At 37.1% G+C, this 20,268-nt stretch overlaps 1 protein-coding gene across 3 annotated transcripts; it reads right to left on the reverse strand.

Annotated features, from left to right (window-relative positions):
- Positions 1–257: 257 nt before the first annotated feature.
- On the reverse strand, positions 258–20,222 carry LOC101746654 (uncharacterized). Of its 3 annotated transcripts, none has more exons than XM_012688350.4 (6): positions 19,871–20,222; positions 19,693–19,765; positions 7,732–7,874; positions 6,936–7,012; positions 5,626–6,330; positions 258–1,781 (listed from the first exon to the last, which is right to left on the reverse strand). In XM_012688350.4, exons 1-5 carry the CDS (start codon positions 19,910–19,912, stop codon positions 5,637–5,639), a joined length of 1,029 nt encoding a protein of 342 aa, XP_012543804.2. In that variant the 5' UTR covers positions 19,913–20,222; the 3' UTR covers positions 258–1,781; positions 5,626–5,636. The 3 variants fall into 3 exon arrangements, with proteins under 3 accessions (XP_012543804.2, XP_021202037.2, XP_062531634.1); XM_021346362.3 differs by having other exon boundaries at positions 258–1,831; XM_062675650.1 differs by having other exon boundaries at positions 258–6,330.
- Between the last annotated feature and the right edge of the window lie 46 nt (positions 20,223–20,268).

Here is a 20,268-nt window from a genome sequence, read left to right on the forward strand (position 1 = left end):
TTAATAATTCATTTTAAACTATGAAACGTGTCTTTTTCATTAACACACTGTGACGACCACGGTTTTTATTTGTTATTTTTTTGCTGATATTTCAAAATCTGTTTTTGTAGTCATTAGAAGAAATCGATATTAAAATTGAAATTGACTAGAGTATTTCAAAATTTCTTTGTTATTATATTCACAGAATAAACACGTCATGAAACGTGTCATTGCTGCTATTTGCATTATCATAATATTTGTTTATAAATACAACAAAATTAAATAGAACAAATATTTTTAATCTGTATTATACATTCACACGATCATGTCCCATTAAACATTAAAATGTACATTTACATTAAAATTAACATGTAATTTTTCATCGCGAACATTTTAAACAGTTTTGCGTCTTTAACCAAAACGTGTTTGTGATAACAGTTATTTTAAATCTGGCACAACACATACTAAATGTTGATGATTTGACTACATATTCCACGTACAGCACAATCAACTATCAAATTCTGGTAAATGCATCTAGAGTTCTCTATCTACTATCAACAACATTATATACCTCACTAGTTGGCTACTTTTTTTTTTCTTCATAAAGTCTACATTTTATATTCTGGTAACACATTATAATAAATGTCAACTGTCATTATTGCTATAGATAAAATTTGGAACGTTTTATAGTCGATTAAATTTTTTAACAACACTACAGAATTCTAGATAAAAACTTCATTTGCTACAATTCGTTAAAACCTCAAGTTTAAATATTATTAATGAATATTGAAGCGTTTAATACTCTTATTGACAAGGAGTTTTCGGAGCTTTATAAGCCAAACTGATGAATCGAAGTCATCAATGAAGTCAGAATGAATAACACTATAGCCGTATTTTTAATTAGACGAAGCCAACTGACAGCTAACGTCACTTTGTAAAATAATGATGCCATATTTAAATTAATAGTGATGCGTTCAGTTCTCGTTCAATCACATGAATGAACAATGAGTGTGAAGAGTTAATTATTTCAAACTATAAAAGAATATTATTTCTATTTTACAATAAAATTGTATTAAAGTGCTCTGATATAAGTTACTAGTAGTATGTAACTACAATCAGTTTTTTTTAATTTTCGTTACCTACCTATAATTGTCATATTTTATACATCTATAGTTCCAACTACATGATGTATTGAAAATAGGACAGTCTTACAAGTTTCCTCGCAATGTTTTTAATTAATGTTAATGTTTAAAATACTCGGTATTCAGTATAGGTACAGACACTATAAGAACATAATCGTCGAAAGCTCGTTGGTATGTACAAAGCACGACTGAAATTTTAACCCCGTACCTGATATCGGCAGTTCGGTACACTAACTATTCACTAGACAATCGAGGCAATTTCATTCATTCAGGAGTTTTTCAATCATTCACTTTGTCACAACACTATTTTTATTTCATCAAAAACTGACAACACAGGAAACGTCAGTTGACTTCATCTAATAAAAAATGCGACTATAGACAATATTTTTATAACGGACTTATAAAGCTATTTTATCTATTAAGTTACATTCATACATACAGAAAACACATTTTGGCTTTTACAAGACTCTACGTATTTATATTAATATCAAAATCAACTAGATGTGTCTGTCTGTTCCGAAACGATTCTTTTATGGGTTGGGCAGCCTAACTGACAGCTCTTCTGGTGTTAAGTGGTGTTGTCCGTACACAGAAGTGGATGGAGCCATCCACGCGTACCGCATCACTGTATGTTCAGCAGACACGTCATATGTGTGTATTCTGAGGACAATACGACATTGTGGTATTGAGCTGGTCTAGTGAGGAACCCACTGTAGGATACAGATACATTTCATTAGATATATAGACATCGACCTTAAGTATATTAGAATTGTTTAATGTTATTTTTATGTTAAGTCCCAACGGTGGTATGTGTCATTAACTATTTAAATTCATATCGAGGTGTGAAAGACTATTGGGTTTAAGCGACATTTCTCTTTTTTTTTCCCTCCTACCTATGCTGATAGCCTTGAGAGGCTATTTCAGCTTCGCCCTAACATGTAAGTGAGATCTCGGGGCTCAAACCGGAGTGTCGCTAACACTGGCCCTAGCAAGAGCAGTGCTTCGCAGAATCTACCACCGGATCGGAAACGCGACCCACTGAGAAGATCCGGCGAGAAACTCCGTGGATTAGTAATACGCGACACTTCTCTTTGTAATTAAAGGTGCATTTTATTTGGTATTAGTATCGAAACGCATCAACAGTGCGATATTTTTAATTGAACCTTAATTAAATTTACTCCATTCAAATAGCAAAAGACTTTATTTTGTTATGTTAATTTTTCTAAAATTTTAAACCACGAAATGACCCTAAATTTCAAAAATGTCGCTCAAACCAAATATCCTTTCACCCTTCGTTATAATATAAATTGCTTGCAGACATACGAATTGTACAGTTCAAGTTACGTTGGTTCCTTTTTATATATGAATAAATGATAGTCAATGACGTCATCTACAAGTAAGTATGTTTGAATTTAGTTGTTAAATGAGGCAACAGCGCCCCTAGCGGCATACGTACGCAAACGTTCCAACTCCATACACATTTGAGTTAACTTTTACGTTATCGAGAACGTTAAAAAATTCGCAGTGAGCACATTGAGGTATGCAGTGGGTATATCACGCTATCTCTGTCGTACTCTGGACATATACCATAGTTAGGTACCTAAGCTCATAGTTTTTTGAAATATATATATATACAATGTAATTAAATACATTTTTATTGCTGCGTTTTTGATAAATACGAGTCTGCCTGAGTAAATATATAGATATAGCAAAGTATACATATATTTACGGCTTAAAAGAAATCGAACTAAGTATGATAACGCACCTTTAGAATTTAAGTGGTTAAATCAAAAATTCTTTTTTTTTGGTATACGCCAAAAATGTAATTGAAGAATAGTATTTTTTCAGTTTCGGTTTTAATACTTTAAGCCTTAAAGCGTACATCGTAAAGTTTAAAGTGTGCGCTTGATTTAAAAAAGACGGATTGTCTTTTTGTAGGAAAAAATTTAAATTCAATTTTTTAAACAGATACTATACACGTTTGTCGTTTAAAATAAATAAAACTCATTAAAATTTTTAGTTAAGTCACTTCAATTCTAAAGGAGCTATATAATGATACAAAACAATATTTCAAAAAAAAAAAAGAAAACTTCAAACGATCGCATCCACATTCAGCATACATACATATAAAAATTACAATCACTCTGTCTCGCTCTCTCTCTCTCTGACTTCCTTACATCATTACATTATATTAATGAACATAAGTTTAATTTTTTACCAAAATAACCAGTTTTCCAAACACCTCGCATCGTATTCACACACATGAAAATAACTCGTAAGCAATACGAGATAATTGTATTGGCGCGAGGGTAGTTTAACAAAATTACTTAGAGCGCATTCATTATAAATCACTTCCGCGGTTTAGTCTTAGCGTCATTTACTGTCGTTAATTAGAACGAGATTGGACTTAAGACTTAAATGAAATCTGCGATTCACGTAAACCTATGGAGGGTAGAAGGAAAGAGAATCGTCTCAGTGTATTAAAAAGTGTCCGCTGACAGGTGGCGCCACAGTAACAAGTGGAAAGATTTTAAAAACAGCGCTGTAAATTATTACAGCAGGATAATAAATTAAGACGGAAATAAACACTTTCTACGTAAATTGTATTAAAGACCAGCTTTTGCCCGCGACTTCGTCCGCGTGGAATAGTTCACAAATAATGCTTTGTTTTAGAACAAATTTGGTTAGCATAAAAAACGTTATAGTGAGCCAACCTTAACATATAGACATAATAAAATGCTGTCGCGGACTTTTTTTTAGATCATTAAAGGGGAACAATTTTGTCAAACATTATTTTTACCGTTTCTGCAGCGCACGCAGCGGAAGCTCTCAAAAGGAAAAAAAAACCGATTTTGAAACATTTTTTATCGGTGTTCCGCTTGCATTGGTCTTAGCGTGATGTTATATAGCCTATAGCCTTCTTCGATAAATGGGCTATCTAACACTGAAATAATTATTCAAATTGGACCAGTAGTTCCTGAGATTAGCGCGTTCAAACAAACAAACTCTTTAGCTTTATAATATTAGTATAGAAGTATAGATAAATACTCGTAGTTCAGGTTTTAAGCACTGCATATTTTTTTAACAACTCAACTCATGAAGTATAGTAAGCTTTTCAAACCAGCACATTTCGCTCTGTTTAAAACTACTGTATTCATAATTCGTGGCGTGAAATGATATTCGGTTTAAACGACATTTCGCTTGATACGCGACATTTATCTTTGTAATTAAAAGAGCGTTTTATTTGGTACTAGTTGACCCGGCAGGCTTCGTAGTGCCTCAATCGAAAAATAAAATACCTAAGATTTGGTATAAAATAAACTTAAAACAAATAAAAGGAATCCGTCCGAAAAATTGTTTTTTTAAATTTAATTTCAATCATTTTCATATTTATCTATCTTTTAAACCTTCTCTGGACTTCCACAAATAATTCAAGACCAAAATTAGCCAGATCGGTCCAGCTGTTCTCGAGTTTTAGCGAGACTAACGAACAGCAATTCATTTTTATATATAAAGATTAGCAATAACAGTCCGATGTTTTTAATTCAACTTCGATAAAGTTTACACCATTCAAATAACTGAAGAAGTTTGTTTTGTTATGAATTTTTTTCTAAAGTTTAAACTTTAAATATATCTCCTGTAAAGTTGCAAACATTTCATTTAAGCCAAATAAACTTTCGCCACTCGATATAATTTCCACTTCCTACTCTAGCGCCATTTCGGTGTGAAACTTTTTCAACTTGTCCCATTCTAAGGAAAGAAGACCTTGGATGTGGGCGTGGCCTGCTGACGTAATACAGCAGCGACTTCGGACCGGTCGGAGTTGAAGAGGGGAGTTGGGGGGACCACTAACATATTGCCTCATTCACGGCTTCTTTCTGATCACCAGGGAGAGACGGACGTGGTACATTCGCGTGTCAACTTAGTTACCCTTTTTTTTTCTACCTAAGCTGATAGCCTTGAGAGGCTATATCAGCGGCGCCTTAACTAGTAGGTGAGCTCACGGGGCTCAAACCTGACGACGTTGCTAACACGAACCCTAGCAAGAGCCGTGCTTCGCAGAATCTACCACCGGATCGGAAACGCGACCCACTGAGAAGATCCGGCGAGAAACTCAGTCGGCTTTAGTTACCCACATTTTGTCATTGGTATTTAAAATTAATAATTGTTGAAAATTGTATTTTGTATTTTTTTTATTGCTTAGATGGGTGGACGAGCTCACAGCCCACCTGGTGTTGAGTGGTTACCGGAGCCCATAGACATCTATGACGTAAATGCGCCACCCACCAATCTACCGTTGTAATTATATTTTTTTAAATATTTTGAGTCGTGATTTCTAATTCCATATTATACAAGATGACCCGTCTTACATCTACCCTCCATACGAAAATCGAACCGAACCATACTTCAACAGCACATATTATTATGTTTTCGTCAAAATTAACACATTCTTTTCGCGTGGTACTGACAACAAAAACACGTAAAAAAAAAAACTTAAACTTACAAAGTTATAATTCAGGTATCGTAGTCTTCGTCGATCTGTAGATTCCCGGAATTCAAGTGATCTAAATCGACTGGATGCGCCTGCGTGGGGACCGATCGCGTTTCGAATCTCTTGACGTCTCTAGGTTTAGAATTCTGCCTGTGCAAGTATTTCCTTTCGTTCTTCGGCACCGCGATTATGTTCGCCGCGGCCGTATCTAGAACTTTAATTTCCGGATTCGCTATGTTTTTGGTAAAATCTATGTTTAGTATCGGCGTGACGGGCGTCCGCGGCGTCACCGGTGTCTTAGGCATAGACGGTAACACAGTAAACTTTTTTGGCACGACAACTTCGACCTTATGCGGGAGTTCTATTGGTTTTAATTTCGTGTAGCTCGTCGACGGCTGCGGACTGGAGTACGTCGGGTTCACGGTGATGACGCTCCGATGCTCCGTCTCGTCGGAGAGCGTCTCCTGGTAGAAGTTCGCCGTCCGCACTGGACGTTTCTCTTCCGCCGACTTCTTGGATAGATCTATCGCTACATCGTTGGAAGTTATCGTTGGGATCGCTGGCTTCGGCGGGATCTCGGTTTCCGAGGAGACGGCCCGCTTCAACGGATCTCGGATGAGATTTGTCGGGGTTATTGGAACTTTGACGTCGCAACTGCTCGAGCTGTTGGAGTCCTCCCTGCCTATCCTCCGCGGCGGTACAGAGACGTCTGAAAATCTATGAAAATAAAACCGCAATGAATTATAAAATGTCATATTCTTATATCTATACTAATATATAAATCTACAGTGGCTTTTACGGATGTTCCGTCATAACTACTGAACCTTGCATCCGATTGACTTGAAACTTGGTATCCGTGTAGAAAATACATGTATTTAATGGATAGGCTAATATTTATATGAGTGCTGGACTCCCTACACCACTTGAGGGGGCGTTAATGATGAGAATCTTTGTGGGGGTGAGAAATAATAATGTTAATTTTAAATGCCCAGGGAAGCGGACGGGTACAGCTAGTAATATTATAAACATAGCACGCATTGTAACACGACTACAAATCAATTGAAGCACGGGGTCAACAACCTTTTGTGACGTGGAACTACCCTCACTTTCCATTGTGGGCTCTCTGTATTTACACCATAACTGTTCCCTTACATCGATTTTTTATTGTAATGGATTATACGAGAATAGCAATTAATGAAGATTTACTACATATTTCAGCACGTGTGTGCATGTTTATATGCGTATATAAAAAAGGAAAGCTCCAAAACGAACAGACTTAGACCTACGCTAGTTTATTTTTGTCACCTTACAAAACAACTAACCTTGAAGAATTCGGCGAGCTTTCAGCACTCATCATCTCTTTCTCTTCCGCCGCTGATACATCTGGTATATTTTTAACCTATAAACATTAACAACAAACCATTTAATTGGTACTCCTGTAACATACTTTATTGACGTTTCAGCGGAAGGAAATTGCGGGGTTTATTTATAATCGATAAAGAGACTAAGGGTCCTTAATCACTAAGCATAGACTCAACGACTGTAAAGGTCTTCACCTGCCCTTGCAAGGGCTAATTTCACCTATAAAACGATGGTAAGCAGCGGCTTGGCTCTGCCCCTGCTCATTGCTGAAGTCCATGGGCGACGGTAACCACTCACCATCAGGTGGGCCGTATGCTCGTCTGCCTCCAAGGGCAATAAAAAAAAAGAATTCCCATTTACGGAGCCGAACTCATGAAAATCTTGCTTCAAATATCTTCTATAGAACGTCCACCGCCCTGCGTATTTTTGCCGTGAAGCAGTAATGCGTTTCGGTTTGAAGGGTGGGGCAGCCGCTTTAACTATACTGAGACCTTAGAACTTATATCTCAAGGTGGGTGGCGCATTTACGTTGTAGATGTCTATGGGCTCCGGTAACCACTTAACACCAGGTGGGCTGTGAGCTCGTCCACCCATCTAAGCAATAAAAAAAATATATAGAAGAAGAAGACCGAAGATTATCAGTTGTGTGGTCGCGCACGGGCAACTGAGCTTTTACCGACCTGGCTTCTTCGTTAACCAAAAATCATTCGCATCCCTTTACGTTTGCCGAAAAATTAAAACAACAATGAAACTCACCAGATCCTTCAGGAAGTCAAATCTGGATTCAGCCAGGATGCATTGCTTCACGTGCGATGGACTGAGGGTCTTAGCGTTTCTGTTCAAGGTCACGTGCATCGCTTTAGTCAGCAATGATTGCACGAACAACTCTAAGGTGCGCGGTGTTAGCCGACAAGAATACGGTTAAGGAATATTCTAGATTTTTTTTTTTTAGTTATTATTGTAACTATACTTTTTTTTTCCTACCTAAGCTGATAGCCTTGGGCGGCTATTACAGCGTAACCTTAGCTAGTAGGTGAGCTCACGGGGCTCAAACGTGATGATGTTGATAAGACGAACCCTAGGCAGAGCCGTGCTTCGCAGAATCTACCAACGGACCGGAACCGCGACCCACTGAGAAGATCCGGCGAGAAACTCAGTGGGCTGTGTCTACGGGTTAATTCGCTCGTCGAGCCTTTCGTCGCAAGCGACGGGTTCGACGAGGACGGTGACCGAATAACCATACTAGAGGAAAAGGTAGACCTAAGAAGGAATGGATGGATTGCGTAAAAGACGACATGTATTAGAGGGAAGTGAGCGAATGGTATAATAATATGATAGACGAGTATGGAAGGAGAAAACATATCGCACCGACCCCAAGTGACTGGGAGAAGGGCAGGAGAATGATTGTTGTAATTATACTGAGACCTTAGAATTCATATCTCAAGGTAGGTAGCGGAATTTACGTTGTAGATGTTTATGGGTTCCGGTAACCACTTAACACCAGGTGAGCGGTGAGCTCGTCCACCCACCTAAGCAATAAAAGCATGAAATAAATAAAAATGCCGATGTTTCCCAACCTTCTTCGTTCCCATACCCTATAATAAAACTTTTCTCTTACGAGTCACATTCCCCTGATAACTCTATACGAAATCTTAAAATGCGGCTAGTTATACTTAAGGTTTATAGATCGGTTTTTATTATTTAAGCTATAAGATTCATTTTAGTTGTTCGATACGGTTCAGTTTATTTTTGATTTAGCTTCTCATTCCGCCATTACCAATATTATATTCACGTACCCCCAATTGAATCCGTTGCTTTAGAACACAAAGACTTTAAAATGACAGGTCTCTTGCGAATAAGTGTTTTTTTTATGACATGCACAAGGTTTGAAATCGTGTCGTCTTAAGTACATTATTCCAACTAGTTTTTTATTTATTTATTGATAATCATAACGTATATCTGTATATACGTATTAATGGCTTTTTCCGAGAATAAACTCGCCTATTCTATTTTAAATTGTAGATGTATCGAAAGCGAAAACAGAAAAAAAAATTGTTTTAAATATTTATGTCTTATTAAAATTCTAAATGGTAACGCAATATACTGTTTTCTGTTACAGAATCACCTAGACATAAACAATACTCTTTCGTTTTCGTGAGAATAATATCTATGTTAAACTTGTTTTTATTCATATGTAAATTTCGCTGGTTCCGACTACAATGATAAGACGCTAGACTTGACAAATAAAAAAAAACAAAAAAAAAATGTTCTTGAGCATCCAAGATTAATGTTTCCTTAGTCAGGGTCAACGATTAAAAATAAAAAATAATATGATAAATTTAATTATTGTATTGTTAACACGCTTTTATTGGCTTAACTTATATCCACGTAAAGCAATGTTACAAAATAATTTTTGGCAGCTTCAATAGGGTTGATTTATTCGAACCGTTTTCACACGCGTGAGGGGGGGGGGGGTATTACGGTTCTGCCCATTTATGCCGCTAAGTCGTCCCGAGTTCCGCTGGAAGGGACGGCTGCTCCGCATGCTCCATAATTGAGCCTTCGACCTTGGATGTCTCAAGGTTGTTTTGGGGTTCCCTAAATTTATACACGAGGGGTTCTACCTATCTTCTATATACAAACTCAGCACGTTTGTCTTGCTTAGTCGTGCGCACATGTCTTATGTTGCAAGCCAGATTTTGTTCTTTTCTTACTTGTTGTTATTTTTGTGTATCTTTTTAGCTTGTATTGTGTATTGTGTGCCTGTTGTTGTTGTAGTCCTAGGGTACCCCGCTGGTACATAGGGACCTCACAAGTTGTCTCCACTTTAACCTGTCTTGCGCTTGCTCCTTGACATCACTCCAGGTCACGTTGGCAGTATCATCTCACTCTCTACGGTGCGTCGCCAAGTGTGTACAGGGCGACCAGGTCTTCTCCTGCCAAGCGGTTGCCACTCAAACGCGATTGATGCTGCGTTGACTCCGCTGCGCCGTAGTGTGTCCTATCCAACGCCATTTCCGATGAGCAATGTCTTGCGCGATGGGATTTTGGTCACATTTAGTCCAAAGGTCTTTATTAGAGATAGTGACTGGCAAGAATATGCGGAGTATCGACCTCAGGCACTTATTGTGTGCCTAATAAATAAATACTAGAGTTTTGACCCCCCGGGCGGAGATCGGGCGTCGGATTAGAGAGTGCAAGGTAGAGTCGTTTGGTGCGGTAGGACCCTAAAAGTATCCTCGGGGCTGCAGACGTCCCCCAACATCTGCAGACCGTCAATTCCCACATACCATGCGTTCCCCCTAAGCACTGATACCTCGTAGGGGGGCGGCCCCTGCCCGAAAAATACAAAAACTTCATCGGACCTGGCTCTCTATTTAACATTCTTTGTGCGTCATATTTTTTTAAAAATAGAAATGGTTCCCCAATAAAACGATGACGTCATAAATATATTACGCGATGGCCCGTCGCGTCGTGACGACTCTCAGTGCGTCATAATGCAGCCGTCGCGTCACTTGTTTATTTTCAGTTTATCAAAGTGATCGCAAGATCGCGTGTGATAATCAAAACTAAAGAAAGAGATATTTCGTAACAAACCGAAGTGGTTGTTGCTTGTTTTTTTTGTTTATTCAATGCTATTTCGGCTATTTCAGCTTCACCCTAGCGTGTAGGTGAGCTTTTTTTTTTTTTTTTTATTGCTTAGATGGGTGGACGAGCTCACAGCCCACCTGGTGTTAAGTGGTTACTGGAGCCCATAGACATCTACAACGTAAATGCGCCACCCACCTTGAGATATAAGTTCTAAGGTCTCAGTATAGTTACAACGGCTTCCCCACCCCTCGAACCGAAACGCATTACTGCTTCACGGCGAAAATAGGCGGGGTGGTGGTACCTACCCGTGCGGACTAAAACGTGCCGGAGCTCACGCGGCTCAAACCGGAAGTGTTGCTAACACTGACCTTATCAAGAGCAACGCTTCGCAAAATCTACCACCGGATCGGAAACGCGACCCACTGAGAAGATCCGACGAGAAATTCAGTGGGCTGGGTCTATGGGGCACGCGCTCTATATGAGATTACACGGTTCACCTGTTATTAAGCGGTTATCGGACCCCGTGGACAACAGAGAGTAGTGAATGTAGCTATTTCGACAAACCACTGGAAATAGCAATTTTGTAGAGCGTCGTTTTTTTCCCACCTAGCTGAGAGCCTTGAGAGGCTATTTCAGCGTAACCTTAACTAGTAGGTGAGCTCACGGGGCTCAAACCTGACGACGTTGCTAACACGAACCCTACGAAGAGCCGTGCTTCGCAGAATCTACCACCGGATCGGAAACGCGAGCCACTGAGAAGATCCGGCGAGAAATTCAGTGTGCTGTGTCTGAGGATTAATTTACTCGTCGAGCCCTTCGTCGCAAGCGACGGGTTCGACGAAAACAATGACCGGGAGCGTCTGTTCTCTCTCGTCGTCGTATGAAAACTACCCGCAAGTGTCACAGTAATTGCCACAATTTATAAATTTAATTAATAATAATAAATCTTTCCTTTTTCCATACAAAAATAATTAACACAAAATTACAAACAATTTTAACATACATTAATGGATTAAAAAGATAGTTTCTTATATTAATGTATTATTGACTATTATTTAAATTATTTCTGTACGAACCCTCTTTTATCCTTGGCGGTATTCAGCCAATCTTTACCAGCTACTGTTACAATTTCGTCTACCCACTTGAACTAACCTACCACCTACCCATAAATTTAATTACGAATTAATCAGTAATTAGTTCCTTACCAGTAATTAACGAACTAATAACTTACCAGTAATTAGTTTGTTAACGCCTGATATGTTTATAGACTTTTTTTTAGATCATATACCAGGAATCGTCCCACAACGTCGGTCCACGTGTACACCTATTGATCCAAAGACTTAAATAATAATTATAATTAAATATGTACAAACAAACTTGAATTCGGTAAATCTTAAAAGAAGCAAAAAAAGAGAGAGAGAGTGAGGGAGAGAGAGAGAGAGAAAGAGAGAGAGAGAAAGAGAGAGAGAAAGAGAGAGAGAGAGAAAGAGAGAGAGAGAAAGAGAGAGAGAGAGAAAGGGAGAGAGAGAGAGAGAGAGAGAGAGAGAGAAAGAGAGAGAAAGAGAGCATACTTTGCACACCAAAACACAATTAAAATTAGAAAACAGTCAACAAGCATATACGTTTGCACAATCGCGTTCTTATCACGATCAAAAGCGATCTCTTCCAGACATCTGTTTCATTTACAGTAATTCTGCTAGTGCAGAGCTTATTGTCTGAGTTTATTTTTATTAATTAACTGGTGGTAGGACCTCTTGTGAGTCCGCACGGGTAGGTACCACCACCCTGCCTATTTCTGCCGTGAAGCAGTAATGCGTTTCGGTTTGAAGGGCCGGGCAGCCGTTGTAACTGAGACCTTAGAACTTATATCTCAAGGTGTGTGGCGCATTTACGTTGTAGATGTTTATGGGCTCCGGTAACCGCTTAACACCAGGTGGGCTGTGAGCTCGTCCACACATCTAAGCAATAAAAAAAAACCCAGCTCAACAACAGATGCCCATGTCATCGACAGTGCCCAAAACAGGCTTGCCCACTCGACGACAAAGTCAAATTTCAACACACGAGGCGCAGACACATTTAGGTTAGCGAGAACGTGCTCAATCTCGAACTCGCTACCCCGTAATTACTAGACGCGCGATATCGCCATGCCGACAGTTAAATATTACGCGTGGTTTAAACGTAATGAAATAGTCCTAGTATAATATTGGGTATTCCGTACGCAGCCTTTGCCGAAAACGAAAACAATATATTTTAATAAATTTTATTTAAAAATATGTAGTGTAAGAAAAAATGATTTTATTGTAAAAAAAGCGTGGGGTGCTTGTCAGGATAATATTATCAAAATAACCCTTCTACTCATATCTGTTCATAAAATATTTATAACTACTGATACCATGCACCCCACGCTATTTTTTTACAATAAAATCATTTTTTATTACACTATTTTTAATTCAAATTTTCTATTTTTTAGTTGGATTTTCTATAAAAGCGTATGTTGTTAGTTTTTTAAACTATTATTTATTTTTCATTTTTTAGTTGAATTTAAAAATTTTCAATATTTTTTAAATATTGAATTGTCATCGGTCCTTAAGAAGTATACCAAATTTCGAGTTAATCCGATGTTTTGAAGAGGGTCAAAATCATGTTTAAAGACTCCGTTATAACTACTCCATACTACTACTCTGACTCCATACTAACATAATTAATTATATACGTCTGAAGCTAATAAAAGCGTATTAAAAACAGACGGTGTTGCAAGTAATTCATGACACACAAAAAAAAGCAATGGATATTTAACGACACGCAATGTAATACAATCAAGAATACGCTGACACGCGGGGTCTAAGATCTAGAGGGAACGGGTCGGTCATCAGAGAAAGGTTTTCAGTTTAAATGAAGTGTTCAGTTTCTGCAGGACAAATAAGTATCTACAGTCGGTATCGCTGCGCCATTTTGAGAAGGCGGCACGACATGAGAACCCTCGTGTCCGCTGGAAACTACATACCCGACCCAGTGGACCGAATGGTAAACCGTCGACGTCGCCCAAAGCACGTCATTCGGATCCTCCTGATCCATTAACGGTGCTTTTAGGCCACAAGCACCGGCCACCGTCCTCGTCGAACCCGTCGCTTGCGACGAAGGACTCGACGAGCGAATTAACCCACAGACACAGCCCACTGAGTTTCTCGCCGGATCTTCTCAGTGGGTTGCGTTTCCGATCCGGTGGTAGTTTCTGCGAAGCACTGCTCTTGCTAGGGTCAGTGATAGCAACTCTCCGGTTTGAGCCCCGTAAGCTCACCTACAAACGTTAGGGCGAAGCTGAAATAGACTCTCAAGGCTATCAGCATAGGTAGGGGAAAAAAAAGAGCAGGACAAATGTTTACGCACAGCTTAGTTAGGAATCGGTTCAAACTTTCGCGGCTGTCTACATCACAAACTATTATTTAACGGGTTCTTATTACATTTAAGGAGCTCCCTATATTTTTTCCTGTTAGTATATATTGTCAGGGAGAGTCGTAGAGTCGAGACTGGTAATACTAAAAAAAAGACGGTCGAGAAAGAGGGTAGAAAGATTTGTCTGCTTCTAACATCCTATCCCCAGTCTTCAGTCTACCCGTGATCATGGGCACTTGCAACACGTCGACATATCCAGAACTTATTAAATAAAAAAATCATGGTAAAAACCCGTTAAATAATAGTGTGTGATTAAATATCGTTTCAATAACTGGCTTCAGGAACACTCCGCTTACACCGTATATGTATATTTTATGATAAATTTATTTGAATGCGTTCAAGCGTTATCGACCTCTTAAACTAAATTCTGATTAAATTATCTGCTTAAGAATTAAAGATAATACACACATATTATGTTTTTTAAAAGAGTTCTTATTAGCCGTATCCGCGTAACGTAATCTTTCGACCTGAGTTTCATTAACATTAATAATTTGAAAATTTGCACACGTATAAAGGACCGTTGAATAAAATTATTATTTATGTCCGATCTCCTAACCAGCAGATAATACGTATAAAGAAGTCATTTAATATTTTAGTTACTGTTGTTATTAAAGCGATCTTTCATATTTTTTAAATGGAAAACAACGATTTCATTATCTTTTTAATTTAATAAACACCCTTTATGTTTAAAACGTTTGTTCGGTGTCCCGTTGCCTATTTAATCAGAAAACTCGAATTTATTCTTTGAATCTATGGAGGGTAGAGGTAAGCAATGGCGGATCCATGGGGAGGGTCACGGGGGTCATAACCACCCCCTGGGCTGGGTCCAGGACTTAGGTGGACCACTAATTGAATATAATGATTTTATTTATATATTTTGTCACCATACAGATTTTATGTAACTACATACCTTCAATATTTAATTAATTTAATATAATATAATAACTTTGTATAATGGCAAACGTTTGGGAACGAACGCATCTAAATTTGACTATGTGACCCCCTCCTGGCGCCAAAGCTGGATCCGCCCTTGGAGGTAAGGAGAACCGTCTCATATGGGAAAAGCTTGGAAAAGTGTCCCACTTTCAGTACTAAATAACAGTTCAAAAATCCTCCAGAATAGCGTTAGCATAGGCACAGGGTATGTTAGGAATTGAGCAGTTGTTAAGTGATTGAAGTATGCTGAGTTAGGAAAGGGGACGGCCCATTTCAGGCCCAAAGCGGACAATAGATTAGAGAAAAAATACTTAGTGCATTAATTTTGTCATAAATAAATATGCATTTACTTTCTTCCAAATAAGCGCCACTACAGTTTACAATAAGTAGTTTTAAAAAAGTAACTCAGTTGAAAAAAAACAAGAATTTTATTTTTGCGGGAAAAATATTGCCAGCTTCAAAACCTTTTACGTATTAAGTAAATATTTTGAGTATATAAATAAAACATATAAATAAATCATTTTAGGTATTATCATTAATCAATCGATTTTAATGAATTTTATGCACATAAAATAACATCGAAGACATACCCATTGGACTTTAACTTGTAACTATACTTGAGACCTTACAACTTATATCTCAAGGTGGGTGGCGCATTTACGTTGTAGATGTATGTAGGCTCGAGTAACCACTTAGCAACACCAGGGCGGCTGTGAGCTCGTCCACCCATCTAAGCAATAAAAAAAACTTTACTAGTATTGTTATATAAATATGTACAATTAAAACAAAAACATAAAAAATAATGTGTACTCGTAAAAAAAATTTAATATATAATTCAATTATCGGTTATTTAAAAAAATTATCGATATATGAATTTCATGTAATTATTTTTCTTTATACTGACAACACTGAATTTAATCTGACTGACTGACACTTCGCTTGCTGCTTGTGGTGTTGTGCTTGCGTACAAAATAGATGTGTTTTGATTTTTCTTCGATTTATTTTACTTTTATCAATAACGTTTCATACTACGACTAAAAACATTGTGTGAATTGTGGTTTTACCCTGACCGAGATTTAAAACCGTGTATATGCTCTCCTTTGCTATTTTTAGATGATACTAATTGTGTATGAAGATGAAGAAAATATAGATATTTAAAGAATTAAGTGTGTTTTTTATACCCTATTGGATAAAAATACATTAGGAACATCTTAAACATTAAGAAAAGAAAAGTTCTTGAAGTATCTCACAATCCGACACTTATTTATGTAGAAAATTAACCTCAAAACGAGTTTTTATTTTTATTATATTTTTTATAATAGTGGCGTCAATTTCAATATATTTTTTAGATATCCAATACATTTAAGAATTTGAATCAGTACATTTTTATAGTAATATTTGATGTCCACCTTGGGCCTAGCACACTATGGAGAGTGGGCATTCCCCTTTAATATATTTAATGACTAGAGTAATTAGTGAGTGTATTATACAAGACCTCACACGTTTACGTAGTCCAAACTAATATCGTCAATATAACCTAAAATTATTGCTGTGGTAAAACGTGGAGACATCGATTGCATTTTCTTATCAGCTTTAAATAAAATACTTTTTGTGATTTTGTAGTGCTTACAGTTCTTTCATCCTTTTTTTATTTCTCTATCTTATTCTAATAACTTTCAGCGCCTTTTTTTAAATTTAGCCAGTTGCTACTGTAGCGCCACCCTTATTTAGCAGATTTTAACGGACACTATTCACACACAGAGACGGTTCTCCTTACCTCTACCCTCCATGTTTGAATCGATCAAAATGCAATCATCAAACTGAGATAATTAAAATCCATTACATTTAGAATGACGCGTACAGAAACAAGTGTAGATTACGATTATCTATTTGTAAAGGACAACAGACTAATTGATAAGAGTGATTTTATTTTTTGATGAATTAAATAATCAATGTTGTTATAACAATGTATACATTAATATTATCGTACTTCGGAAATCTGAGTAGCGATTTTGATTACACTTGTGGACCAGCAAATAATATGTCACCGTCAGAATTAGATGCGAATTAGACGCGACATTCTCACGACGAGCTCACAGCCCACCTGGTGTTAAGTGGTTACTGGAGCCCATAGACATCTACAACGTAAATGCGCCACCCATCTTGAGATATAAGTTCTAAGGTCTCAAGTACACGGCTGCCCCACCCTTCAAACCGAAACGCATTACTGCTTCACGGCAGAAATAGGCAGGTGGTACCTACCCGTGCGGACTCTCAAGAGGTCCTACCACCATCGAGACAGATGATGTCTAAAGTCTCAGTGTTTATAGTACAAACGCTGCTCTACCCTACAAAACGCATTACTGCTTACGCCCGAAATAGGAAAACTTATAAAACGTTCTACCACCACCAGTAAAAATAACCATTCAGTCAATTTCTTTGAAGACCCGATATCTCAAATTGGCTGATGGCTATCACGTTATAATGTCTATTACATTCCACTAACCATGGGAAGGTGGACTCATTTACGCAACTAAACATAGAGTACCACACAGAGAGTATTCATTCTTAGTTAATGCCTGTTATGTCTAAGGTGAAGTGGAGGTGGAGACAACTTGCGAAGGCCCTATGTACCAGACGGATACCCATCAACAACAACTACAAAAACATGTCTAAGATTCAAGTCGTCCTAATGATCGCCAGATCGCTACATACGTTACATGATGGCTCTTGGAGATGAAGAAAACATACTGTTTTATGCCCGACAGCAGATCTTTCAATGTGATAAACTCAATCAAACTGACATAGTTATTCACAACCCCCCCTCGTTTAATGGATCCGATGGGACATAAGAATACCCTAAATACAACTTTTATATCTTTCTAACCAGAACATAAGATAATTTTGCAGAAGATATAGACAGCTGGGACCTACTTCAAGTTAGATACAAATGTAATCGGAAATCGAAATCGCAACGTCTGTACTCTTGTCAATAAATTTATAGCATACACATTCATATAACAGATATAAATTAGAATATGCGTAATTCAGACCAATAATAATGAATCTAGCACAAACTAATCAATCATAAACTATCACGTTATCTCGATTATTGGACTCAACCGGTACAAGAAGATTGTTTGTTATTTAGTATTTATCATGAAATAGTACTTGTTATGGCGAATATGCATTTAAATCCAAATTAGATTACTTTTTGACGAAGCATGATGCTGATAGCTCTCTTTCTATAATCTGACGAAGCGTGTTGCGGATAATAATATGTTTAAAAAAAGTGTTATTTCATTACTGCGAAAAATAAAAATTAGATTAGATGTTCATGAGTGACATTGACAAATCTCCAACAGTTGCTCATCCCTTTTCAAAGGGAATATAAATTGCATAATATAGCATTGACCTATATTAAATATGACTTTTGTTGCTGTGGACTGGACTGTATTATCACTTTTTTTTTTCCTACCCAAGCTGATAACCTTGAGAGGCTGTTTCAGCGTAACCTCCACTAGTAGGTAAGCTCACGGGGCTCAAACCTAACGACGTTGCTAACACGAATCCTAGCAAGAGCAGTGCTTCGCAGAATCTAGCACCGGATCGTAAACGCGACCCACTGAGAAGATCCGGCGAGAAACTCAGTGGGCTACGTGTTTTCACAGATCTAACATCAAACATCTGGTGGATTTTTCACTAATGACCTTTTCTTTAACTGATATATTTATTAATTCAATGTGTACGTAAAATAATAAATTAATAGGGAGACACCATCTGCAAATTTGATATTGAGAACCTGCCCGATGTAAGCTGCACTAATTATCTATTAGTTCAAAAACTAAATTGTAATGAAGAACTAATGGAATCTAATCGAAATGCTACATCACATTCGTTTCACAAACTTGAATACTATAGTGTATTCTTATAGAATTTTGTTGTTTTCAATATAAGAATGAATTAAACGGTGACAGTTTATGACGTTTGTTTTTAATAATTTTGAAAAAAAAAATAGGAGTAATGTTTCCTTAATATGGTAAAAATCGACAAGAACAGAAGTTTATAATCAGAATATCATTTAAACTGAAGATTGCTTTACATGGAGTGCTACGAGCCTGCATAAACATTCTTTAGAATTGTTCCTGCATTGCAATGAAGTCAGTAACTATATTTATATGTCTTGCTCAAAATAAATTTCCTTAGCTCCCTAAAGTGAGAAATCTTTGTAATGTAAGTAGTCACATTCTGAGGTAGATAACTTAGTGTCTTAAGAGTTCAGGGATCTTTTATTCACTTTCATAATAGAATAATTCAAGATGATTTATTAAGTAAATTTCACATCAAGCCCCTCAAAATCCAATGCAATTGCATTTAAGTGATTATCTTCCAACTGCAGGCTGCTTAATTTAAGCAGTAATACACACAATTTCCACATACATATACACAATAGTTATGTGTCATTAGAAAAAAAAAACTTTATCTTCCATGATATAATCTAAAGAGCACCCAGACTATAAAACATAATAAATAATCATTACATAAACATTTTCATGGCTTAGTCCCTATTTGTACTAATAGCACATTTGTTTGCTCATTAATTGGCCCAAAAGAATTGCATAGAACAAATACGTTTTGTTAAAATAGTAAAGAAAATGTTGTACAGTCTGTGTTGACTTAAAGACAGACTGCTATGAAATTATAGATATTTTATAAAATTATAATTGAAAAGGATATAAATTATGATGGGGACTGCCTGTGCTACTTTCCCCACCTCCTCATCCGTCTGCATTATCTTCTTGATACGTCCCTACAAACAAACAATGTCATGATTTCACTAATCTCAGACTTTTATACATGAAAACAACACATATTTTAAGGTTTTTGAACATTTTTTAAGAACTTTTGAACTTACTGGTGGAAATCTAGCATTGTATTTTCTCTTCTTCAACGGCATTTTGTATGTACGTTCACTATAACACCAATTAAACAGGAAAAATAGTTAAATTTGTCTATAGAACTATTACTTCTCGCGCATTTTTGAGGTTATAAAAGGGAGACGTTCGCAGCCTACTTCATTTATATACGAATTTGACAGTTCGTCTCCACCTCTTTTTGTGACCATTTTGAAACATTGAAATTTTGAACATTAAAATTCATTGCTATGGCGATAATGATAATATTTTTTTCATTTTAAACTCTAAAGACAGTCCGAAAACATATATTTCGAAAAGAATGATGACTTGTGATTGTGAATAATTTTGTTTCAGTCAAGTTAAAAAAATCGTTCAGAAATATCATTTTAAAAACAGC

This window comes from Bombyx mori, chromosome 24, assembly GCF_030269925.1.
Source record: "Bombyx mori chromosome 24, ASM3026992v2".
Lineage (NCBI taxonomy): Eukaryota > Metazoa > Arthropoda > Insecta > Lepidoptera > Bombycidae > Bombyx > Bombyx mori.

Excerpts from the sequence above, each read along its gene's own strand:
- LOC101746654 (XM_012688350.4), bottom strand. The coding sequence starts at position 19,912 with ATGCCGTTGAAGAAGAGAAAATACAATGCTAGATTTCCACCA. Across the intron at positions 19,766-19,870 it reads ACAATGCTAGATTTCCACCA|GGACGTATCAAGAAGATAAT; the intron begins GTAAGTTCAAAA and ends GTTTGTTTGTAG. Across the intron at positions 7,013-7,731 it reads TTGACTTCCTGAAGGATCTG|GTTAAAAATATACCAGATGT; the intron begins GTGAGTTTCATT and ends TAATGTTTATAG.